Source organism: Arachis hypogaea, chromosome 14 (genome assembly GCF_003086295.3).
Source record: "Arachis hypogaea cultivar Tifrunner chromosome 14, arahy.Tifrunner.gnm2.J5K5, whole genome shotgun sequence".
Classification (NCBI taxonomy): Eukaryota; Viridiplantae; Streptophyta; class Magnoliopsida; order Fabales; family Fabaceae; genus Arachis; species Arachis hypogaea.
Genome location: NC_092049.1, coordinates 50,767,693 through 50,788,540, shown reverse-complemented (window position 1 = coordinate 50,788,540; position 20,848 = coordinate 50,767,693). Strand labels below are relative to the sequence as shown.

Sequence of the window (20,848 nt, the reverse complement as noted above, 5' to 3'; positions counted from 1 at the left end):
AGGAATGCTGCCAATTGATTCTAGCTTATACCACGAAGATTCTGGTCTCACAGATTTGAATGCTCTGTTGTCAGGAGAGGCAATCAAACTCATGAACCAGGAACCAAAGAGATACACACTCAATCTAAGGTAGAACGAAAGTGGTTGTCAGGCACGCGTTCATAGGTTGAGAATGGTGATGAGTGTCACGGATTATCACATTCATCATGTTGAAGTGCGAGTGAATATCTTAGAATAGAAACAAGCTTGATTGAATGGAAAACAGTAGTAATTGCAATAATCCATCGAAACACAGCAGAGCTCCTCACCCCCAATCATGGAGTTTAGAGACTCATACCGTAGAAGATACAAAATTCATATGTAAAAATTTCATGAGGTGCATACTAAGTCTCTAAAAGTGGTTTTTATACTAAACTAGTGACCTAGGTTTACAGAAAATGAGTAAACTAAGATAGATAGTGCAGAAATCCACTTCTGGGGCCCACTTGGTATGTGCTTGGGCTGAGCATTGAGCTTTACACGTGTAGAGGCTTCTCTTGGAGTTAAACGCCAGGTTGCAGCCTGTTTGTGGCGTTTAACTCTGGTTTGTAACCTGTTTCTGGTGTTTAACTTCAGAATAGGACAGGAAGTTGGCGTTTAAATGCCAGTTTTCATCGTCAAAATTCGGGCAAAGTATAGACTATTATATATTGCTGAAAAACCCCGGATGTCTACTTTTCAACGCAATTAAGAGCGCACCAATTGGGTTTCTGTAGCTCTAGAAAATCTATTTCGAGTGCAGGGAGGTCAGAATCCAACAGCATCTGCAGTCCTTTTTCAGCCTCTGAATCAGATTTTTGCTCAGGTCCCTCAATTTCAGCCAGAAAATACCTAAAATCACAGAAAAATACACAAACTCATAGTAAAGTCCAGAAATATGATTTTTGCATAAAAACTGATAAAAATATACTAAAAAGTAGCTAAATCCTTCTAAAAACTATATGAAAATACCCCAAAAAAGCGTATAAAATATCCGCTCATCATGCACCCACTCTGAAAACATTTCAGAGGGGCATTTCCTTAGCATCCCTCTGTACCTCTCCCAGGCATTATAAAGGGATTCATCATCCTCTTGTTTAAAGCCTTGGATGTCCAGCCTTAGCTGTGTCATCCTTTTTAGAGGGTAATATTGATTCACGAATTTGTCTGATAACTGTTTTCATGTTCTTATGCTTGCTGTGGTTTGGTTATTTAACCACCTCTTAGCTTGATCTTTTACATCAAATGAAAACAGTAATAATCTGTAGACATCCTGATCCACTTCTTTGTCACGTACTGTGTTAGCAATTTGTAAAAACTGTGCCAGAAACTCAATAGATTCTTCCTGTGGAAGATCAGCATACTGGCAATTTTACTGCACCATGATAATGAGCTGAGGATTTAGCTCAAAACTGCTGGCCTTGATGGGGGGTATACAGATACTACTCCCATATGCAGCAGTAATAGGGTTAGCATATGACCCCAGAGTCCTTCTGGACTGTTCATTTCTACTTAGGTCCATGATAGAGAAAAGGGAATTGATGTGAATTGCAAATAAAATATAATTTTTTATTTTTTATTTTATTTAATTAAAAACAAATCAAATAATAAAAAAATAAGATAAAATAAAATAAAATAATTGGAAAATAAAATATAAATTTCGAAAACTAAAAACAAAAAGAAAAAGAAATTCGAAAACTAAAATAATTAATTAATTAAGAAGATTTGAAAAATTTTTTATGTGATTTTTTTTTTTGAAAAGAATTTTGAATTTTGAAATCTCAAAACTAAGATAAGATAAAATAAAAATTCTAAAATAAAAATCTGAATTTTTTTTAAATGAAATTTTTGAAAATTCAATTAAATAGATAGAAAAGATATTTTTGAATTTAATGAGGAAAGAGAAAAACAATAAAATGACACCAAACTTAGAATTTTTAGATCAAAATAAAGAAAACAAATAAGAAAATTTTGAATGTCAAGATGAATACCAAAAACACTTTGAAGATCAAGATGAACACCAAGAACAAATTTTAAAAATTTTTAAGAAAATAAAAGCACAAAGGACACCAAACTTAAAAATTTTTTTATATCTTGGACACTAATAATTCAAAAATGTATAAGATAAACAGCAACAAACACCAAACAGGAAATTTTAAAGATCAAATAAGGAAAATAAACAAGAACAACTTGAAGATCAAGAAAGAACTAAGAACATATAATTTGAAAAATTGAAAGAAAAATAAAATCATGCAATTGAAACCAAACTTAAAACATGAAACTAAAGTCAAATAGAAAAACTCAATTATTATTTTATAAAAAATTTTTGAAAAAAATTTTTGAAAAAGAAAATAAGGATTTAAAAAAAATTAACCAAAAACAATAATAGAAGATGCAATTTTAGTGACTCTAAACTAAAAAGATAAATTTTTCCTAATCTAAGCAACAAAATAAACCGTCAGTTGTCCAAACTCGAACAATCCCCGACAATGGTGCCAAAAACTTGGTGCACAAAATTGTGATTACACTTTTCACAACTCCGCACAACTAACCAGCAAGTGCACTGGGTCATCTAAGTAATACCTTACGTGAGTAAAGGTCGATCCAACGGAGATTGTCGGCTTGAAGCAAGCTATGGTTACTTTGTAAATCTTAGTCAGGAGATTAATAATAAGAGTGAATGTATTTATGAAAAGTAAATAACATAAAATAATGGTACTTGTAATTCACTAATGAGAAACAGGTTGAGGTTTCGGAGATGCTCTGTCATCTGAATCTCTGGTTTTCTACTGTCTTCTTCTCCAAACACGCATGGCTTCCTTCCATGGCAAGCTGTATGATCCTCTCAGATGAAAAATACCAAGCGCTGTCACCGCACGGCTAATCATCTGTCAGTTCCCGCTAGCGTCGGAGTAGGACCATTATCCTTTTACACACTGTCACTGCGCCCAACATTCGCAAGTTTGAAGCTCGTCACAGTTATCCCCTTTCAGATCCTACTCGAAATACCACATACAAAGTTTAGACCTTTCGGATCTCAGGAATGCTGTCAATTGATTCTAGCCTCTACCACGAAGGTTCTAATCTCACGGATTCGGTCCGTGGATCAGAGTCCCAAGAGATACGTACTCAAGCTGTCGCCCAATGACTACGTTGAGCTCAAATAGAATGGGAGTGGTTGTCAGGCACGCGTTCATAGAATTGAGAATAATGATGAGTGTCACAGATCATCATCTTCTCCGGATTGAAGTACGAATGAGTATCTTAGAATAGAATGAAGCGTGATTGAATAGAAAACAGTAGTAATTGCATTAATCCATTAAAACACAGCAGAGCTCCTCACCCCCAACTATGGGGTTTAGAGACTCATGCTGTCAGAAATACAATATGCAGTGTAAACATGTCATAAGGTACTAAATGAATCTCTAAAAGTAGTTTTTATATTAAACTAGTAACCTAGGTTAACAAAAAATGAGTAACTAAGTGCAGATAATGCAGAAATCCACTTCTGGGACCCACTTGGTGCATGCCTGGGCTGAGCTTTCAAGCTTTCATGTTCATATGCGCAAAGCTGGCGTTAAACGCCACCCTGGATGCCAGAATGGGCATTTAACGCCGAAAAAGGTGCCAGTTCTGGTGTTTTACGCTAGCAAGTTTTAGGCTGACTTTGGACGCCAGTTTCGGACATCAAATCTCGGGCAAAGTATGGACTATTATATATTTCTGGAAAGCCCAGAATGTCTACTTTCCAACGCAATTGAGAGCGCGCCAATTGAACTTCTGTAGCTCTAGAAAATTTATTTCGAGTGCAGGAGGGTCAGAATCCAACAACATCTGCAGTCCTTTTTCAGCCTCTGAATCAGATTTTTGCTTAGGTCCCTCAATTTCAGCCAAAAAATACCCGAAATCATAGAAAAATACACAAACTCATAGTAAAGTCCAGAAATGTGATTTTTGAATAAAAGCTAATAAAAATGTAATAAAAAGTAACTAAAACATACTAAAAACTATGTAAAAACAATGCCAAAAAGGGTATAAATTATCTGCTCATCAGTCATCCCATTATTCAAAGTATTTCTTTCAGAAGTATACATGAACTGGTTATTTACAACCATTTCAATGAGTTCCTGGGCTTCTGCATGCGTCTTTTTCAGATGAAGAGATCCACCAGCAGAGTGATCGAATGACATCTTGGACATTTCAAACAGACCATCATAGAATATACATAGGATGCTCCATTCTGAAAGCATGTCAGAAGGACACCTTCTGATCAATTGCTTGTATCTTTCCCAAGCTTCATAGAGGGATTCACCTTCCTTCTGTCTGAGGGTTTGGACTTCCACTCTAAGCTTGCTCAACTTTTGAGGTGGAAAGAATTTGGCCAAGAAAGCATTGACCAACTTTTTCCAAGAGTTCAGGCTTTCTTTAGGTTGTGAGTCCAACCATATCCTAGCTCTGTCTCTTACAGCAAAGGGGAAAAGCATAAGTCTGTAGACCTTGGGATTAACCCCATTGGTCTTAACAGTGTCACAGATTTGCAAGAATTCAGCCAAGAATTGATGAGGATCTTCCAATGGAAGTCCATGAAACTTGCAATTCTGCTACATTAGAGAAACTAATTATGGCTTCAGCTCAAAGTTGTTTGCTCCAATTGTAGGAATTGAGATACTTTTTCCATAGAAGTCAGAAGTTGGTGCAGTAAAGTCACTAAGCACCTTCCTTGCATCTCCACCATTAATGTTATTTTCGGCTGCCATGTCTTCTTCTTTTTCAAAAATTTCTGTAAGGTCCTATCCAGAGTGTTGTGTTTTAGCTTCTCTTAGCTTCCTCTTCAGAGTCCTTTCAGGTTCAGGATCAGCTTCAACAAGAATGTCCTTATCCCTGTTCCTGCTCATATGAAAAAGAAGAGAACAGAAAAGAAGAGGAATCCTCTATGTCATAGTATAGAGATTCCTTTATGTGAGTAGAAGAATGGAAGAATAGAAGAATGAGGTAGATAGGGAATAAGAAGAATTCGAACACAGAAAAAGGGAGAGGGTTCGAATTTTAAGTAGAAGAGAAGTGTTAGTAAATAAATAAAATAAATAGAAAGAGATGAGAGAGAGAAGAAATTCGAATATTAATTTAAAAGAAAAGAAAAATATTTTTGTTTTTATTTTAATTATTGGTTATAATTTGAATTTAAAAAGAGAAATAAAAGTAATTTGAAAACTAAATAAATTAATTAATTAAAAATTTTTTGAAAAAGTTGTTAGTTGGTTTTCGAAAATTAGAGAGAGAAAAGTAGTTAGGTGGTTTTGAAAAAGATAAGAAATAGTAAACTTTTTAAAATTAAAATGAACAAATCAAGTGGTTTAATTGAAGAAGATTTGAAAATCAATTTTGAAAAGATAAGAAGTTAGAAAAGAATTTTAAAATTAAATTTTGAAAAAGATATGATTGAAATTTATTTTGAAAAAGATTTGAAAAGGATATTAAAAAGATTTGATTTTTGAAATTAAAGTTGATTACTTAACTAACAAGAAACTAAAAGATATGATTCTAGAATTTAAAGATTGATCCTTTCTTAATAGGCAAGTAACAACTTGAAAATTTTTTACTCAAAACATTAAATGTTAGCAATAATTTCAAAAAATATGAAATAAAAATAAGAGAAAGATTTTGAAAATTAATTTTGAAGAATTTTCAAAAAACATGAAGAAAAAATGAAAAAGATTTGATTTTGAAAAAGATTTGAAAAGATAGAATTTTTAATTTGAAATTTTGACTTGACTAATAAGAAACAACTGAAATTTAAAACTTTTGACTAAATCAACCCAAAATTTTGAAATTTATGAGTAAAATAAGGGAAAGATATTATTTTTGATTTTTGAATTTTTAATGAGGTGAGAGAAAAACAACAAAATGACACAAGACATAAAAATTTAAGATCAAAACAAATAATACATGCAAGAACACTTTGAATGTCAAGATGAACACCAAGAACACTTTGAAGATTAAGATGAACATCAAGAACATATATTTGAAAATTTTTAAGAAAAGAAAGACATGCAAGACACCAAACATAGAAATTTTTAATGTTTAGACACTATGAATTCGAAAATGCCTATGAAAAATAAGAAAAGACACAAAACAAGAAAATATAAAGATCAAACAAGGAAAATCATCAAGATCAACTTGAAGATCAAGAAAGAACACAATGCATGAATTTTCGAAAATTTTTGAGAAAAGTTAAAACATGCAATTGACACCAAACTTAAAATTTGACATAAGACTCAGACAAGAAACATAAAAATTTTGGTTTTTTTTGTTTTATTAATTTTTTTTTGTATTTTTTATTTATTTTTTTTCAAAAATTATTTTGGAAAAAGAAAATAAAGAGATACAAAATTTTTAATAAGAATTCCAGGATTCGTGTAATGTTTGTCTAAAGCTTCGGTCCAAAAGAATTAGACATGGCCAAATGGCCAGCCAAGCTTTAGCATACAAATACAGACATGTCTTTTCTACAATGGAAAGTGTAAACCTCGGTCCAAAAGATTAGACATGGCTTAACAGCCAGCCAGACTACAACATATCTCATGAAACTCTATAATTCATTCTTAAAAATTCTGAAGAACAATTTTTTTTTTTCGAAAATAAAAATAAAAAGCTTAAACATAAAATAAAATTACCCAATCTAAGCAACAAGATGAACCGTCAGTTGTCCAAACTCAAACAATCCCCGGCAATGGCGCCAAAAACTTGGTGCACAAAATTGTGATTCACACTTTTCACTACTCCGCACAACTAACCAGCAAGTGCATTGGGTCGTCCAAGTAATACCTTACGTGAGTAAGGGTCGATCCCACGGAGATTGTCGGCTTGAAGCAAGCTATGGTCATCCTTGTAAATCTCAGTCAGGCATATTCAAATGGTTATGAGGTTTTGATAATTAAAAGATAAATAAAAATAAAATAAGATAGAATTTTAGATAAGCGTTTGGAGATGCTTGGTTGCTTCTGAACCTCTGCTTTCCTACTGTCTTCTTCCAACCATGTGTGCTCCCTTCCATGGCAAGCTGTATGATCCTCTCGGATGAAAAATACCAGGTACGATCTCTGCACGGCTAATCAATTGTCGGATTGCTCGTCCCGAATGAAAAATACATTGTACAGCTACCTCACAGCTAATCATCTGTCGGTTCCCGCTAGCGTCGGAATAGGACCCTTGTCCTTTTGCACACTGTCATTGCGCCCAACATTTGCAGGTTTGAAGCTCGTCACAGTCATTCCTTCCCAGATCCTACTCGGAATACCACAGACAAGGTTTAGACTTTCTGGATCCCAGGAATGCTGCCAATTTTTCTAGCCTATACCACAAAGATACTAATCTCACGGACTCGGTCCGTGTATTAGATACCCAAGAGATACGCACTCAAGCTGTCGCCCAATGACTACGTTGAGCTCAGATAGAACGGAAGTGGTTGTCAGGCATGCGTTCATATAGATGAGAATAATGATGAGTGTCACGGATCATATCATTCTCCAGATTGAATATGAGTGAGTATCTTAGAAATAGAATCAAGCGTGATTGAATAGAGAACAGTAGTAATTGCATTAATTCATGAAGAACAGCAGAGCTTCACACCTTAATCTATGGGGTGTAGAAACTCCACCGTAGAAAATACATAAGTGAAAATAGTCTAGGCATGGCCGTGAGGCCTGCCTCCAGAACGTGAAAATATGGCATAAGCTCCCTAATACAATAGTAAAAAGTGCTATTTATACTAAACTAGCTACTAGGGATTACAGAAAATAAGTAACTAAGTGCAGATAGTGCAGAAATTTACTTTCGGGGCCCACTTGGTGTGTGCTTGGACTGAGCATTGAAGCTTTCACGTGCCTAGGCTGTTCTTGGAGTTAAACGCCAGCTTGGGTGCCAGTTTGGGCATTTAACTCCAATTCTGGTGCCAGTTCTGGCGTTTTACGCCAGAAAGTTTTAGGCTGGATTTTAGCGCCAATTTGGGCCATCAAATCTCAAACAAAGTATAGACTATTATATATTGATGGAAAGCCCAGGAGTGCACTAATTGGGCTTCTGTAGCTCTAGAAAATCCACTTTGAGTGTAGGAGGGTCAGAATCCAAAAGCATCTATAGTCCTTTTTCAGCCTCTGAATCAGAGTTTTGCTCAGGTCCCTCAATTTCAGCCAGAAAATACCTGAAATCACAAAAAAACACACAAACTCATAGTAAAGTCCAGAAATATTATTTTTGAATAAAAACTAATTAAAATATAATAAAAAGTAGCGAAATCATACTAAAAACTATGTAAAAACAATACCAAAAAGGGTATAAATTATCCGCTCATCAAACACCATCCAGTCCTCATGCAAGGTAATCCTTGTTTCTTGGGCCTCTTGAATTCCCAGCTTCTTCATTAGAGGTGAAGGTATTAGATTTAAACTCAAGCCAAGATCATACAGGGCCTTGTCAAAAGTAATCTTTCCAATAGGATATAGGAGCTAAAAGCTCCCTATGTCTGGCATCTTCTTTGGTAGTTTATTCTGAACTAAAGCACTGCACTCTTTGGTCAGTACTACAGTCTCATCTTCTGGTTCTGTTAAGGTAGCTCTTGAGGCTCTTTCACCTCTGCAAGGGCAAGCTCTGTGGTAATCACAAGCTCTTCTTGCACGCCCAGAGAAGAATCAACTTGAGGTTCCTTCTCTTCTGTAGGGGCATGCTCAATGGCATTCTCATGATCCTCCTGGTCCTTGATTGCCTTCAGTCCCTCAGTATCAGGCTCCTGAGGTTTGGCCTCTTTGTTGAAAACTACTGTTCCACCTTCTTTTAAGGTCTCCTTCCCAGAGAGCATCAAGCTTTCTGTGAAGGCCCTATAGGGATGCGCCTCCTCAAACAACTCAGTAAGAGGAATATTACCCTGCTCAGGTATCCACTGGTCATGGGTGTGAGTGTCTCCTTGAGGGTAGTTACCACTCATATCACTAGGAGCACTATGTATCTCAGCAGAGGGTGCGGCTACAGTCTCCATGTCTAGATTTCTGTCCTAACTGGGGTCTCCTCACAGGAGTATAAGTGCTGGTTGCCGACAACTATCTCAATGAGCTCATCTACCTCTTCGTGTGTCTCTATAAAGTACAAAGAACCGCCTGTAAAGTGATCTACTGTCTTCCTGAATATCTTAGAGATGGCTTCATAGAAGATGATTGTCTTTCCCCCTTCCTGAGAACATATGGGGAGGACAATTCTTGAACATCAGCTTGTACCTCTCCCAAGCATCATGGAGAGACTCGCTCTCCTTCTGCCTGAAGGTCTAAACATCTGTGACCAGCTTAGTTAATCTCTATGAGAGAGAGAACTTATTCAGAAATTCGTTAACAGCCTTATTCCAGGTGTTCAAACTTCCTCTGAGTTCCATATGCCACCATTCATTTGCTTGAGCACTCAGAACAAATGAAAAGAGTTTTAGTCTAGGGACTTCAGGGTCCACTCCATTGGCCTCTACAGTGTCACAAAACTACAGGAAGTCAGAGATGAACTTACTGGGGTCTTCCTGTGAGTGTCCATGAAACTGGCACTTTTGTCGTAATAGCAAGATCTGGTCTAGGTTGACCTTAAAGTCATCTGAGTCAATAGGAGTGTCAAATATATAGGAAACCAGAGGTCTCCCAATTCGTGCATTCCCCTTTTGATCCATAGTGACTTCGGTGTTCCTGCCAAAAACTTGGTGCGCGGATTGTGAACTCGCACAACTTAACCGGCAAGTGCACCGGGTCATCCAAGTAATACCTCAAGTGAGTGAGGGTCGATCCCACGAGGATCGTCAGACTGAGCAAGCAATAGTTATCTTGTTGGACTTAGTCAGGCAAATCAAAAAGGGCTTTTGATTGTTGAAAACGCATAAACAATAAGCAAGGGGAATAAAGAAAGCAATAAACAGTTTGGTGTGAAAACAATATGAGAAAATAGTTAAGGTTTCGGAGATGTTTACTTTTTCCAGATTAAAACATCTTACTAACTATTTTAACAATGAATGATTCATTCTATGACAAACCATAAGTGTCAAAACCCTAATCTCTTAGTAATTTAGCCTTCTCTAACCTTCATCAACCGCCACTCTCATGGTCACTTGACTCAGATTAGAAGGTGAAGTTCATAAAATTAGTTTATACCACAAAGGCCCTAGTTACCCTAAAACCGGCTGAATAGATGTTGCTTATCCGCATCGGTTTGTGTAATTAGCCGTTTAAGAGGAGTATTTTCAAGCTGTAGTTCAAGCGAGATAACTCTCTCGAGAATTACAGGAACTGATAAGAAAATAAAAAGATAGATAAGGGTTTTTCCTACTAGACATCTAAGATACCTGTTCTTAGCAACCTAGGTCACCGGAAGGGATTCCTTACTAGACCTTCAAAGAACCTGTCCTTGACAACCTAGATCAGAGGGACGAAAACTGAATCACTCAATCTTCTCCATGCAACCAGCGAAGCAAATCACTCACCTCACTCAATCACACTTAAAAAACGTGCATAAAGCACTAAGAAAATTTTATTCATCAAAAGTTATCAAAATTGTCTCACCAGAAGGTGTTTAAATAGACCCCAAACAAACTAGCTAAAAGATAAGATAAGATAACTAATTTAAATCAGATTTGATCTTATTGGATTAGATCAGATTTGATTTTAAATTTTAAAATCCTAAAGATATAACTAATTTAAATCAGATTTGATCTTATTGGATTAGATCAGATTTGATTTAAATTTTAAAATCCTAAAAATACTACTAAGCAAATTATAACTAAATCAAATCTTCTAATAAACTCTAACAAAAAAATAAATTAAAATAAAAGCCTAATAAATTCAAAATAAATAATAAATTAAGCCTCCCACTGAATTTGAAAAGCATTATTGGGCTTCTTGCTGTCCTGACTTAGCCTATTGGGCCTTATGAGTTGTCGCCCTTTCAGCACCACTATTTTTGAGACAAACTCTTGGTCTTCTAGATGTCCAAGATCGGCATGGTATGATTCTTCTAGTATTCAGATCTTTAAATGTGACGAGATTACCATTCTGTCCCTTAACTCTAAGATAACGAAAATGCCCTCCTGACCACGTATCATTCTCTCCCTCGTCAAAAAGATTCGTCCTCGAATCTTGAATGAGATGCTCTTCGTCCTTCCAAGGAATCCAAACCCAATCTCCGGGTTTAAATACCATGGTTTGATGACTCTCCTCTACCCACTGAATTGTGGCTATGTCCTTTGCTAGTTCAATCTTTCCAACCATACGTTCACCATCTTGTCCAAAGTGTGCAATTTGTCTTCCTTTCTTTTAATCCATTTTAATACCTCCATAGTTAATCAGTGAATCTACAAAACCTGGAAAATTTGATATAAAAATACTAGGAATTTCATGGTTAGATGTATGAGAAACTAAGGACTCTGTGGATTTTAATGAGACTAATGCACTCTTGTCTAAGCTAGAACTTTCTAGATCTCTCTCACAAGTGTGTTTATTGAACTCAGTTTCTTTTTCGCTCATTGACTCCTCTCGCTCACTATTCTCATCTTTTCTCTCAAAACTCTCGCTTTCAATCAAACACGGATTCTTTTCACTCAAACACTCAATCTCTTTCTCAATTTCTTTTCTCTCATATTTTTCAAATCGCTCACATCCCAAGGACCCAGTTGAGAAATTCTGCACTGTTGAATCTTCCAAGGACACATCACCCTCTACAGCATACTCAACAAATTCTTCCATCTCCGGCTTTGAAGAAGAATGAAAGATAGGCGTAGGAGAATTCCTTTGGTTATGGCGATCTATCATTTGTTGCACTTGCTCCCAGTCAATGGCCAATTTGACCAAATTGTCCATGGTCGTGTAACGATAACGTTGGACTTCATCTACAAGTTCTTCACGTAATCCAAACAAAAATCGGTCCTTAAGAACCTCAGGACTCCTTTTAATATTAGCCATGTTCATCAAATATAGAAACTCCTTGTGGTACTCCATCACTGATTGTGAGCCTTGTTGTATAATGTAAAAAATTTGCCAAAAAATGTATTGTGGTATGATGATGGCACAAACTGCCTCCTCATGATTTTCTTCATCTTCTCCTAGCTGCTAATTGGGCGCTTTCCGTACCGTCTTCTAGATCTTCCTAATTCAGTCCACCATATACGGGTAGCATTGGAAAAATTGGCTTGTACCAGTTGAACCTTCTTTTCTTTCGAAATGATGCAATTTGCAAAAATCGATTCTACCTTCCTTTCCCATCTGAAATACGCTTCAGGATCATCCCTCCCTTTGAATGCAGGGATTTGAAACTGAGAACTCTTTTTCGCATATGAGCTTCCTTCATCATCACTATCGTAATACTCAATCATTTTTTTATTATTTTTTTTCCCAGACACTAACTTAAAGATGGAATAATTGCAAAAACAAAATTAAAAAAAGAAAATTTTTTTTTCGTTCTTTTTTGTTTGACTCAAACGTGAATTTACAGAAATTAAAGAGAAAAAAAAGAGACTAAACAAGACCCATGGAACGTATAGATAAATAAGAATTTACCTACGACCTGTAACTGATACCAGATGATAAGGATTTATGTTTGGGTTTAATACATTCAAAGTAATAAAATCCTAATGGAAGGGGGACAAGAAAAGAATGGCATTTAAGAAGAGGAATTTATTGGCGTAAAGAGACACAGCGGAAACATAAAAGATAGATAAAGGGGTTTTTCCTACTAGACCTCTAAGATACCTATTCTTAGCAACCTAGGTCACCGGAAGGGATTCCCTACTAGACCTTCAAAGAACCTGTCCTTGACAACCTAGATCAGAGGGACGAAAACTGAATCACTCAATCTTCTCCATGCAACCAGCGAAGCAAATCACTCGCCTCACTCAATCACACTTGAAAAACGTGCATAAAGCACTAAGGAAATTTTATTCATCAAAAGTTATCAAAATTGTCTCACCAGAAGGTGTTTAAATAGACCCCAAACAAACTAGCTAAAAGATAAGATAAGATAATTGATTTAAATCAGATTTGATCTTATTGGATTAGATTAGATTTGATTTTAAATTTTAAAATCCTAAATATATAACTAATTTAAATCAGATTTGATCTTATTGGATTAGATCAGATTTGATTTAAATTTTAAAATCCTAAAAATACTACTAAGCAAATTATAACTAAATCAAATCTTCTAACAAACTCTAACAAAAAAATAAATTAAAATAAAAGCCTAATAAATTCGAAATAAATAATAAATTATGCCTCTCACTGAATTTGAAAAGCATTATTGGGCTTCTTGCTGTCCTGACTTAGCCTATTAGGCCTTATGAGTTGTCGCCTTTTCAGCACCACTGTTTTTGAGACGAACTCTTGGTCTTCTAGATGTCCAAGATCGGCATAGTATGATTCTTCTAGTATTCAGATCTTTGAATGTGAGGAGATTACCATTCTGTCCCCTAACTCTAAGATGACGAAAATGCCCTCCTGACTACGTATCAAGAACTCATATAGAAAAGGGTCATACTCTCGTTCCTCCCAGTTCATAAGATTAAGAACGAAAACAATCTTTAGAATTGAATCAAACATAAATTAAAATAGAAGAATAATATTTCTAATCCATAGAAATAAACAGAGCTCCTAACCTTAACCAAGAGAGATTTAGTTGCTCATACTTTCAGAGAAAACGCGATTCCCTAATGATGCTTGATGCGAGATGCCCAGAAAGGGTGCATCCTGTTCCTTATATACTAACCTAGTAATAAATGCTTGACCTAAAAAAAGGATATTGATTGAAAATAAAGATTACAAAAGGAATTGCCAAGTCCAATTGGAAGCCCAAAGAGAAGGTGTCTTCGGCCTGCTCTTGGCGTTTAACGCCAGTTTGGACATCAAACGCCCCGGGAGGAACATCAATATTCGGATTCTGGCTCCCCTGCTGGCGCTAAATGCCAATTTGGGCGTTTAGCACCCTGGGGGGTGGGGAGTTCTGGCACTGGTTCTGTCCCTGTTATGCGCTAAACGCCAAGCTCGGCGTTTAGCACCAGATTTGATAGTGATACCAGAAAAAAAGTATAAACTATTATATATCGTTGGAATGCTTTGAAAGTTGGCTTTCTAACGTCGTTAGAACCGCATAAATTAGACCTCAATAGCTCAAGTTATGCTCATTGGAATGCAAGGAGGTCAGGGTTAATAACAGCTACTATCCTTTCTTTGTTTTTGTACAAAACTCTGTCAAATTCGTCCGAATTTTACCTGAAATCATAAAAATACCAAAACATCACAAAGTAGCATCCAAAGAGAATTTTTTCCCTAAAATCAAGTAAAACTAACTAAAATCTAACTAAAAATAACTAAAAAATACTATGAAAAAGGGTATAAAATATTCATGTATCAGCGGTTATTTATTTAGATAAGTGGGGTTGAACCTTCTTTGTCGTATCTGACCTCTTAAGAGGTCAGGTAAATAAAAGAGGCCACCTTTAATGAACTTTTATTCTTAATGGACCTGGCTTTACTTTGGACTAGAATATAAACAATAACTATCGTTAGATTTTTTAATATATTGCAAGTACGAAGAGTACATTCAAACGGGAACATAATTATAAATTTGTATTACCCAAATAATGAATTAAATAGTTCAAATTTATTAAAGAAACAATTGTCACTTATAATTTACAGGATTGTAGAAGTACCTGCTATATTTGTGCATTATTAGAAGTAATTGATTTTTTACCTTTATGTACCAAAGTTTTACGTATAAAATTTATTGAAACAAATAAAACACATTCGAACTAATATCTGAATATTTAAAAGACAGATTATTAATCCATAAGTAATATTTTTTAAATTAATTTAAATCTTAAAATATAAATTATTTTAAGGCTGATTGTCATTAAAATTATATATGCATGATAAGTAGAGTACATTAAGTAATATCACAATGTATCTATAACAATATTATTTTAGAAGTAATTAAAATTTGATTGAATCAAAACTTTAAAAAAAATAAATTATTAATTAAATAAATATACAGAATTCTTATTTATATTATCATTATTCATTCTATTATTTAGATTAGCTTCGTAGCTATTATGAATATCTAGATATTTAAAAAATTTATTATTGACATGAAAATAATGTATTTTAAAAATTTAAGATTACATTCAGTTAAATAAATTATAGATAAATAATAAATATTAAGAATACATTAAGATAGATATATTGTAAAAATAATTTAAATTAAATGATAAATTAACAACATAAATTTATTAGTTGAAAAATTGTTAATCATAATTTGAATTAGCTTAAAACAATAAATTATTAATTAAATATACAAAATTCTTACCAATGTTATCCCATTCAATTTGTTTCTTGGATTGTTATGAATAATTAAACATTTAAAAATTTATTTTTGGCATGAAAATAATGTATTTTGAAAAATTAAAGGTACATTAAATTAGATAAATTATTATAGATAAATAAATAGTAGGTAAGTATATCTAATTAGATAAAGTATCTCACTCAAAATATTGATTTTAAATGTATTTGTGATATCTTCTAATAGAATTGTCATATTAGTTGGACCACTTGATGTATTAACTTATTTTTTTAGCAAAGGATTCGATAGTCTCAAATAGTCTTAGTAACAAAACATATTTTAAGTTTTTTAATAATTGTGAAATAGTCTTTATTTAATTTTAATTATAAATTAATTCTTTATATATTATTTTATTATAAAATTTGTCTCTATTTTATAAATTATTATTTTATTATTTATCTATTATGTTTATTAAAAATTAGAAATAAAAATAATAATAAAATAAATCTTTCATTAATTATTATTTTCATAAATATTTTGACAATTTAAATTAATGAATTTTTTATCCCTTGATCCATTATATCCATACAAACTAAAAAAATCTTATTTATTGGTAATTCAATCGATGAAAGTAAAACGAGTAAATTTCGCACCACAATATCAAATTTTCTAAAATTCAATCGATTAAAATTAAAGTGTAATACCGATTAATATGAATTTTTTAAAATTTAATCAATTGAAAGTGTTACATAGTCAATTAAATTATATTATACAATATGAAAATATTTCAATATTTTTTATTTTATCTTTCTAATTTTTTATTAAGAATTTCATAGATGAGTCTTTTGATACTTTGGGTTAAGTGTTTGTCAATTCTTTAACTTAATGAAGTAGGTCTATGCAATTACTATTTAAACACACCACTGTAATTGTTTTTCTAATAAAAAATCTGAATTTAAAAATGACCGAAACGTTACTATAGAAAACTCATAGGTAGATTATCATAATCAATTAAATGATAGATAGATAGATGTGAATTCATTTCTATTTGGATGATAAGGTAACAAGTAATAACTAGTTCTACAGATGAATTAAATGTCTGCTCCAAAAGTAAGATTTTCTTTTTTTGACTGTTGAATCATGTCAATTTAACTCTCGGACACATTGCAAAAATTAATGCAGCAAAAGGATTGAATGCTTAGGTGTATACTGAGTACTGTATAGCACTTAGATAAATATCAGTTAAAATGAATAAAATATTTGGTGATATAAAAGGGAAAAAAAATTGGTTATATAAACAGGGCATTTTGGTTGAATATAATCTTTACCAACCTTAAAATGATAAATATTAAGAAATATACAAATTAGATTTTTAAAAAGACTTCGGTTATTTAATTCAAAAAATGTTCAATTGATTTTTTTTAATTATTTTATATTTTATTAATGAATTTTTTCATTTTATTGGGATAATAATTATTTTCTTTTCCATTTAGTACAGATAAAAAAAAATGATTTTCTTTTGCTGGATGGTGGTTAATTCCTAATGGCGTAATTAAAATTTAATCAATTGTGTAACTATGTAACACTTATAATCGATTAAAGTTTGAAAAAATCTATATTGCGGTGCGAAATTTAATCAATTGTGGAATACTTCTAATTCATTGAATTTTGAAAAAGAAAACTCATATTGACGTGCGAAATTCAATTAATTGATAAGAAAAACTCAAGCAATTCAATCGATTGTATAACACTTCTCATCAATTGATTCGATTGAATTTAAAAAAAAAAAACTCATATTACCGTACAAAATTCAATCGATTGTGTTATATTTTCAATCAATTGAATTTTAGAAAAATTCTCATTGTGGTGTAAAATTCACTCGATTGGTTGTCATTTTTATAGATTGAATTACCAACAAACACAATTTTTTCTTAGCTTTTATGGATGCAATTGATCAAGGGATAAAAAATTCACATTGTCAAAATATTTATGGAAGTCATTATTAATGGAAGATCTATTTTTGTTGTTGTTTTTGTTTCTAATTGTTAATGAACATGATCCATGAATAATGAAATAATAATTTATAAAATAGAAGATAAATTTTCTAATTAAATAATATATAAAAGATTAATTTCTAATTAAAATTAAATAAAAACTATTTGATAATTATTAAAAAACTTAAAAAATATGTTTTATTACTAGGACGATTTAATAGTTCAAATATTATGGGCAGTCGAATCCTTTGCCTGCTTTCCTCATCTAATACTCTGACGCTAACAGGTTGTTGTTCTATTTTTTGTTCATGTCTGGCATAATTTTGTTAAATTGATGGACAAATTTCACGTGAATCTTCTATTGATATACTATCATTTTAATTAACCAAAACAACGATATAAATATATTGTTATACTTTTATTTAATGACAGAAAGTAAGTGAAAATAGGCTTTACATTATATTTAAGTGAAGTGAGAAGGAGGCCAAAAAAAAATGAACAAGAGAATAAGAAAAATATTTCTATTGTATAATAATAATAATGTGAAGTGAGAGATAATAAAATAGAAAAAATATAACTATAGAATTTCAATAAATATGAATGTACCATGTAAGAAAAAACATGAAGTTTAATGTTGAGTAACTGACATATAATAACAAAAAAATTTGGACACATAATTTGTTATTATATATTGTTATTGATTATAGATAAATAAAATGGATTATAGATAAATAAAATTTTCTATAAAAAACAAGTCAGCCGAAAAATAAAAATCTTTGTTATTATATATTGTTATTGATTATAGATAAATAAAATGGATTATAGATAAATAAAATTTTCTATAAAAAACAAGTCAGCCGAAAAATAAAAATCTTACTAGGGAGTCAATAGAGTATTTGAATAAAGTGTATAATGAGCTATTTATTTAGTCCAATATGAATTAAAAAATAAACATTTAAGGTAAAATATTACTAATTTCTCAAATACAATACACTCATACTATCCAGAATAACCATCCGAATACCAAGGATAATAAATATCTGATATCTTACTAAATCAAACATCTCTAAACCCCATTGTATTTGTACACATTATACAAATACTCCATTGACTCCCTATACTTCCTCAAAAATAATTACAAAAAACACCATATAGTTTTCAATATCTAAAAAATTTACCCAAATATTAAATTTATTTTATTTATTTAAAAAATCCTAAGCTTACGGAAAGTCAGCAGATGTTCACCCGTTCTTCTCTCCCCTTTCTACATCCCTCTATTCGCCTCCAGTCATAATCATCTCGCTTGATTTCTCGATCAGGTGCGTGCTATTTCTTTCCCTCTCCGATCTTTTTGGTTTACTTTTAATTTTGTTTGATTTGTTTAAATTTTTTATCCGTTAATTATAATGATTTTGTACTTTTACTGATATCAAATTTTTAGGGTTTTTTCGTCATCTTCGATCTTGCTTTGTCGTCGAAAAATCAACCAGCAACAATGACTCATATCCTTTGATCTGTTGCAAATTTATTGCTGCTATTTGACGGATACTCGTCAAATTTTGGTTTAGGTTGACTTTTTGTCTGTTCCTCACAAATAAACGTTCTAGTGAAAATTTGAGCCAATTTTTCTCTGATATCAATTGTGTGTGCCGGAACCCAGTAGTTACGTGAGATTTGGATCTGCAGAAAGAAAACAAGTGGAACACAATATCAAAATTTTAAGAGTTTTCTTTATGGCACATGGTTTCCTTTCCTACAATCCAACCATGTATTGGTACGTTGGTGTTTCTGTGATGCCGTTTATTCCATTGTTTGGCTTAACTCTAGAGCTAACGCGGTAACCAGAGGGAAAAGGATCGTGAAAGGGCTCAGGCTAGAGCCGGTTCAAAAGCAAAGCAGGGAAAGAGTGATGGGTTGACCCCTGAGCAACGCAGGGAAAGGTTGGCTAATGTGTTTCATTACTCAAACTTCTCAACGGTTGTTCATATGTATTTTGGTCATTGTTTTGATTTTCTTTTTCGGAACTCAATTTTGATGAACTGAGATTAAGATTGAGTGATGTTTTTTGTTGAAATGTCTAATATTTTAATGTGTAGAGATGCAAAGGCGCTGCAGGAGAAGGCAGCTAAGAAAGCCGCAGGTCAGGATGCAGGAGGGAACAATGCAGGCGGCAGTGGAAACAAAAAATAGGCAAGAATGGTTAATTTGAGTTGTTGAGTGTAGATGTGGAGTTTATGGAACATTTGTGTTGCATGATTTGAATTGGGTTTTCAGCTTAGAGTCATAAATGTTTACTTAGGTCATTTGAGATGTGAATTAATAAACATCTGTGATGTATTAATAAACAATTTGGTGGTCTCTTAGAAGGTGCTGATGTTATCTGTTGAGCAATTGATTTTTATCTTAGCTTGGAAAATTTGTATTTGTAATGATGTTGTGTTCTCTTCCAAGTATGTTATTGTCGTTGAATTGGGAAAGACTATCTGTGCCTGTGTCTATTTTTCATTGCAAATGAAATTCTTAGAATCACTGAAAAAAAAATCAGAATCAGCAATATCCAAGTACAATTTTGAATTGTCGTTGTGGAATTTGAGTTTAGGGTAGACATGAAATGTTGCATATTCTGATAACTAATGTGGTTTAGACTTCTATCTTACGTTGTCTGCTGTCCAATTGTCTTAATCAAATTATCTATTACATGTTTGATTCATGTTGTAGATTAGATTTTTTAATCGGGATTGTTGAATTTATATGTTAATATGTTATATGGGTGAAGTTGTCGGTATGAACGTTTCTTTACTGGTAAATGAAAAATATTGTTTCCTCAGAGGCATTGAGTTATGATAGTTTATGTGCTTTATCAGTTCTAAACCGTTGACCTAAACATATTTATCAATTGATATTAGGTGAATTCTATGGTGCCTTTTATTGTTGTGCCTAAATTGTCTAACTTGCTTTTATAAGTAAAAAATAAAATGTATAAAATAAAAATAAAATATTTAAAATTTATTAAATGTTATTTCTTTGCTTTTTTAGTAAGTTAGGCAACATGACTTAAGCACCATAGCATTCACCTTGATACTATTATTTTGCTCTGATCTTGATGATCCAACTTGTCTGGCCCTATGTGCATTTAATTCATACGGTAAGCATACCTTTGTATAACTTATGGGAAGGATACGCAAATATTCCAGCCAAGGATGACACGGAAGACAAGAACGTCTCGGATTTAAAAACCGTCTAATACACTCAGAAGTTAAATTTCAGTGGATACGTTCATCCATTCGTCAATTAAGTTCCGGTAATGTTAAAAGGAGAGCCAGTGTCACGTTATCCTCTTACAAGATAACCCTTTGCAATGCGACACATGTTGGCTTCTTTTCAATTGTTGGATGTGTACGATGTATCCAATGGAATTTTATTTCAATTTGTTTGGGGCTAGATTTAAACCTTTAATGCATAGTTGTCAGAATTAAATCGGTAATCGAACTGATTCA

At 32.9% G+C, this 20,848-nt stretch overlaps 1 protein-coding gene across 1 annotated transcript; it reads left to right on the top strand.

Annotated features, from left to right (window-relative positions):
• Positions 1 to 18,527: 18,527 nt before the first annotated feature.
• Positions 18,528 to 19,828, top strand: LOC112742036 (uncharacterized). The gene is made up of 4 exons (XM_025791251.3): positions 18,528 to 18,670; positions 18,793 to 18,853; positions 19,186 to 19,291; positions 19,448 to 19,828. The coding sequence occupies exons 2-4, from the start codon at positions 18,847 to 18,849 to the stop codon at positions 19,539 to 19,541; spliced, it is 207 nt and encodes a 68-aa protein (XP_025647036.1). The 5' UTR covers positions 18,528 to 18,670; positions 18,793 to 18,846; the 3' UTR covers positions 19,542 to 19,828.
• The last annotated feature ends 1,020 nt before the right edge of the window (positions 19,829 to 20,848 follow it).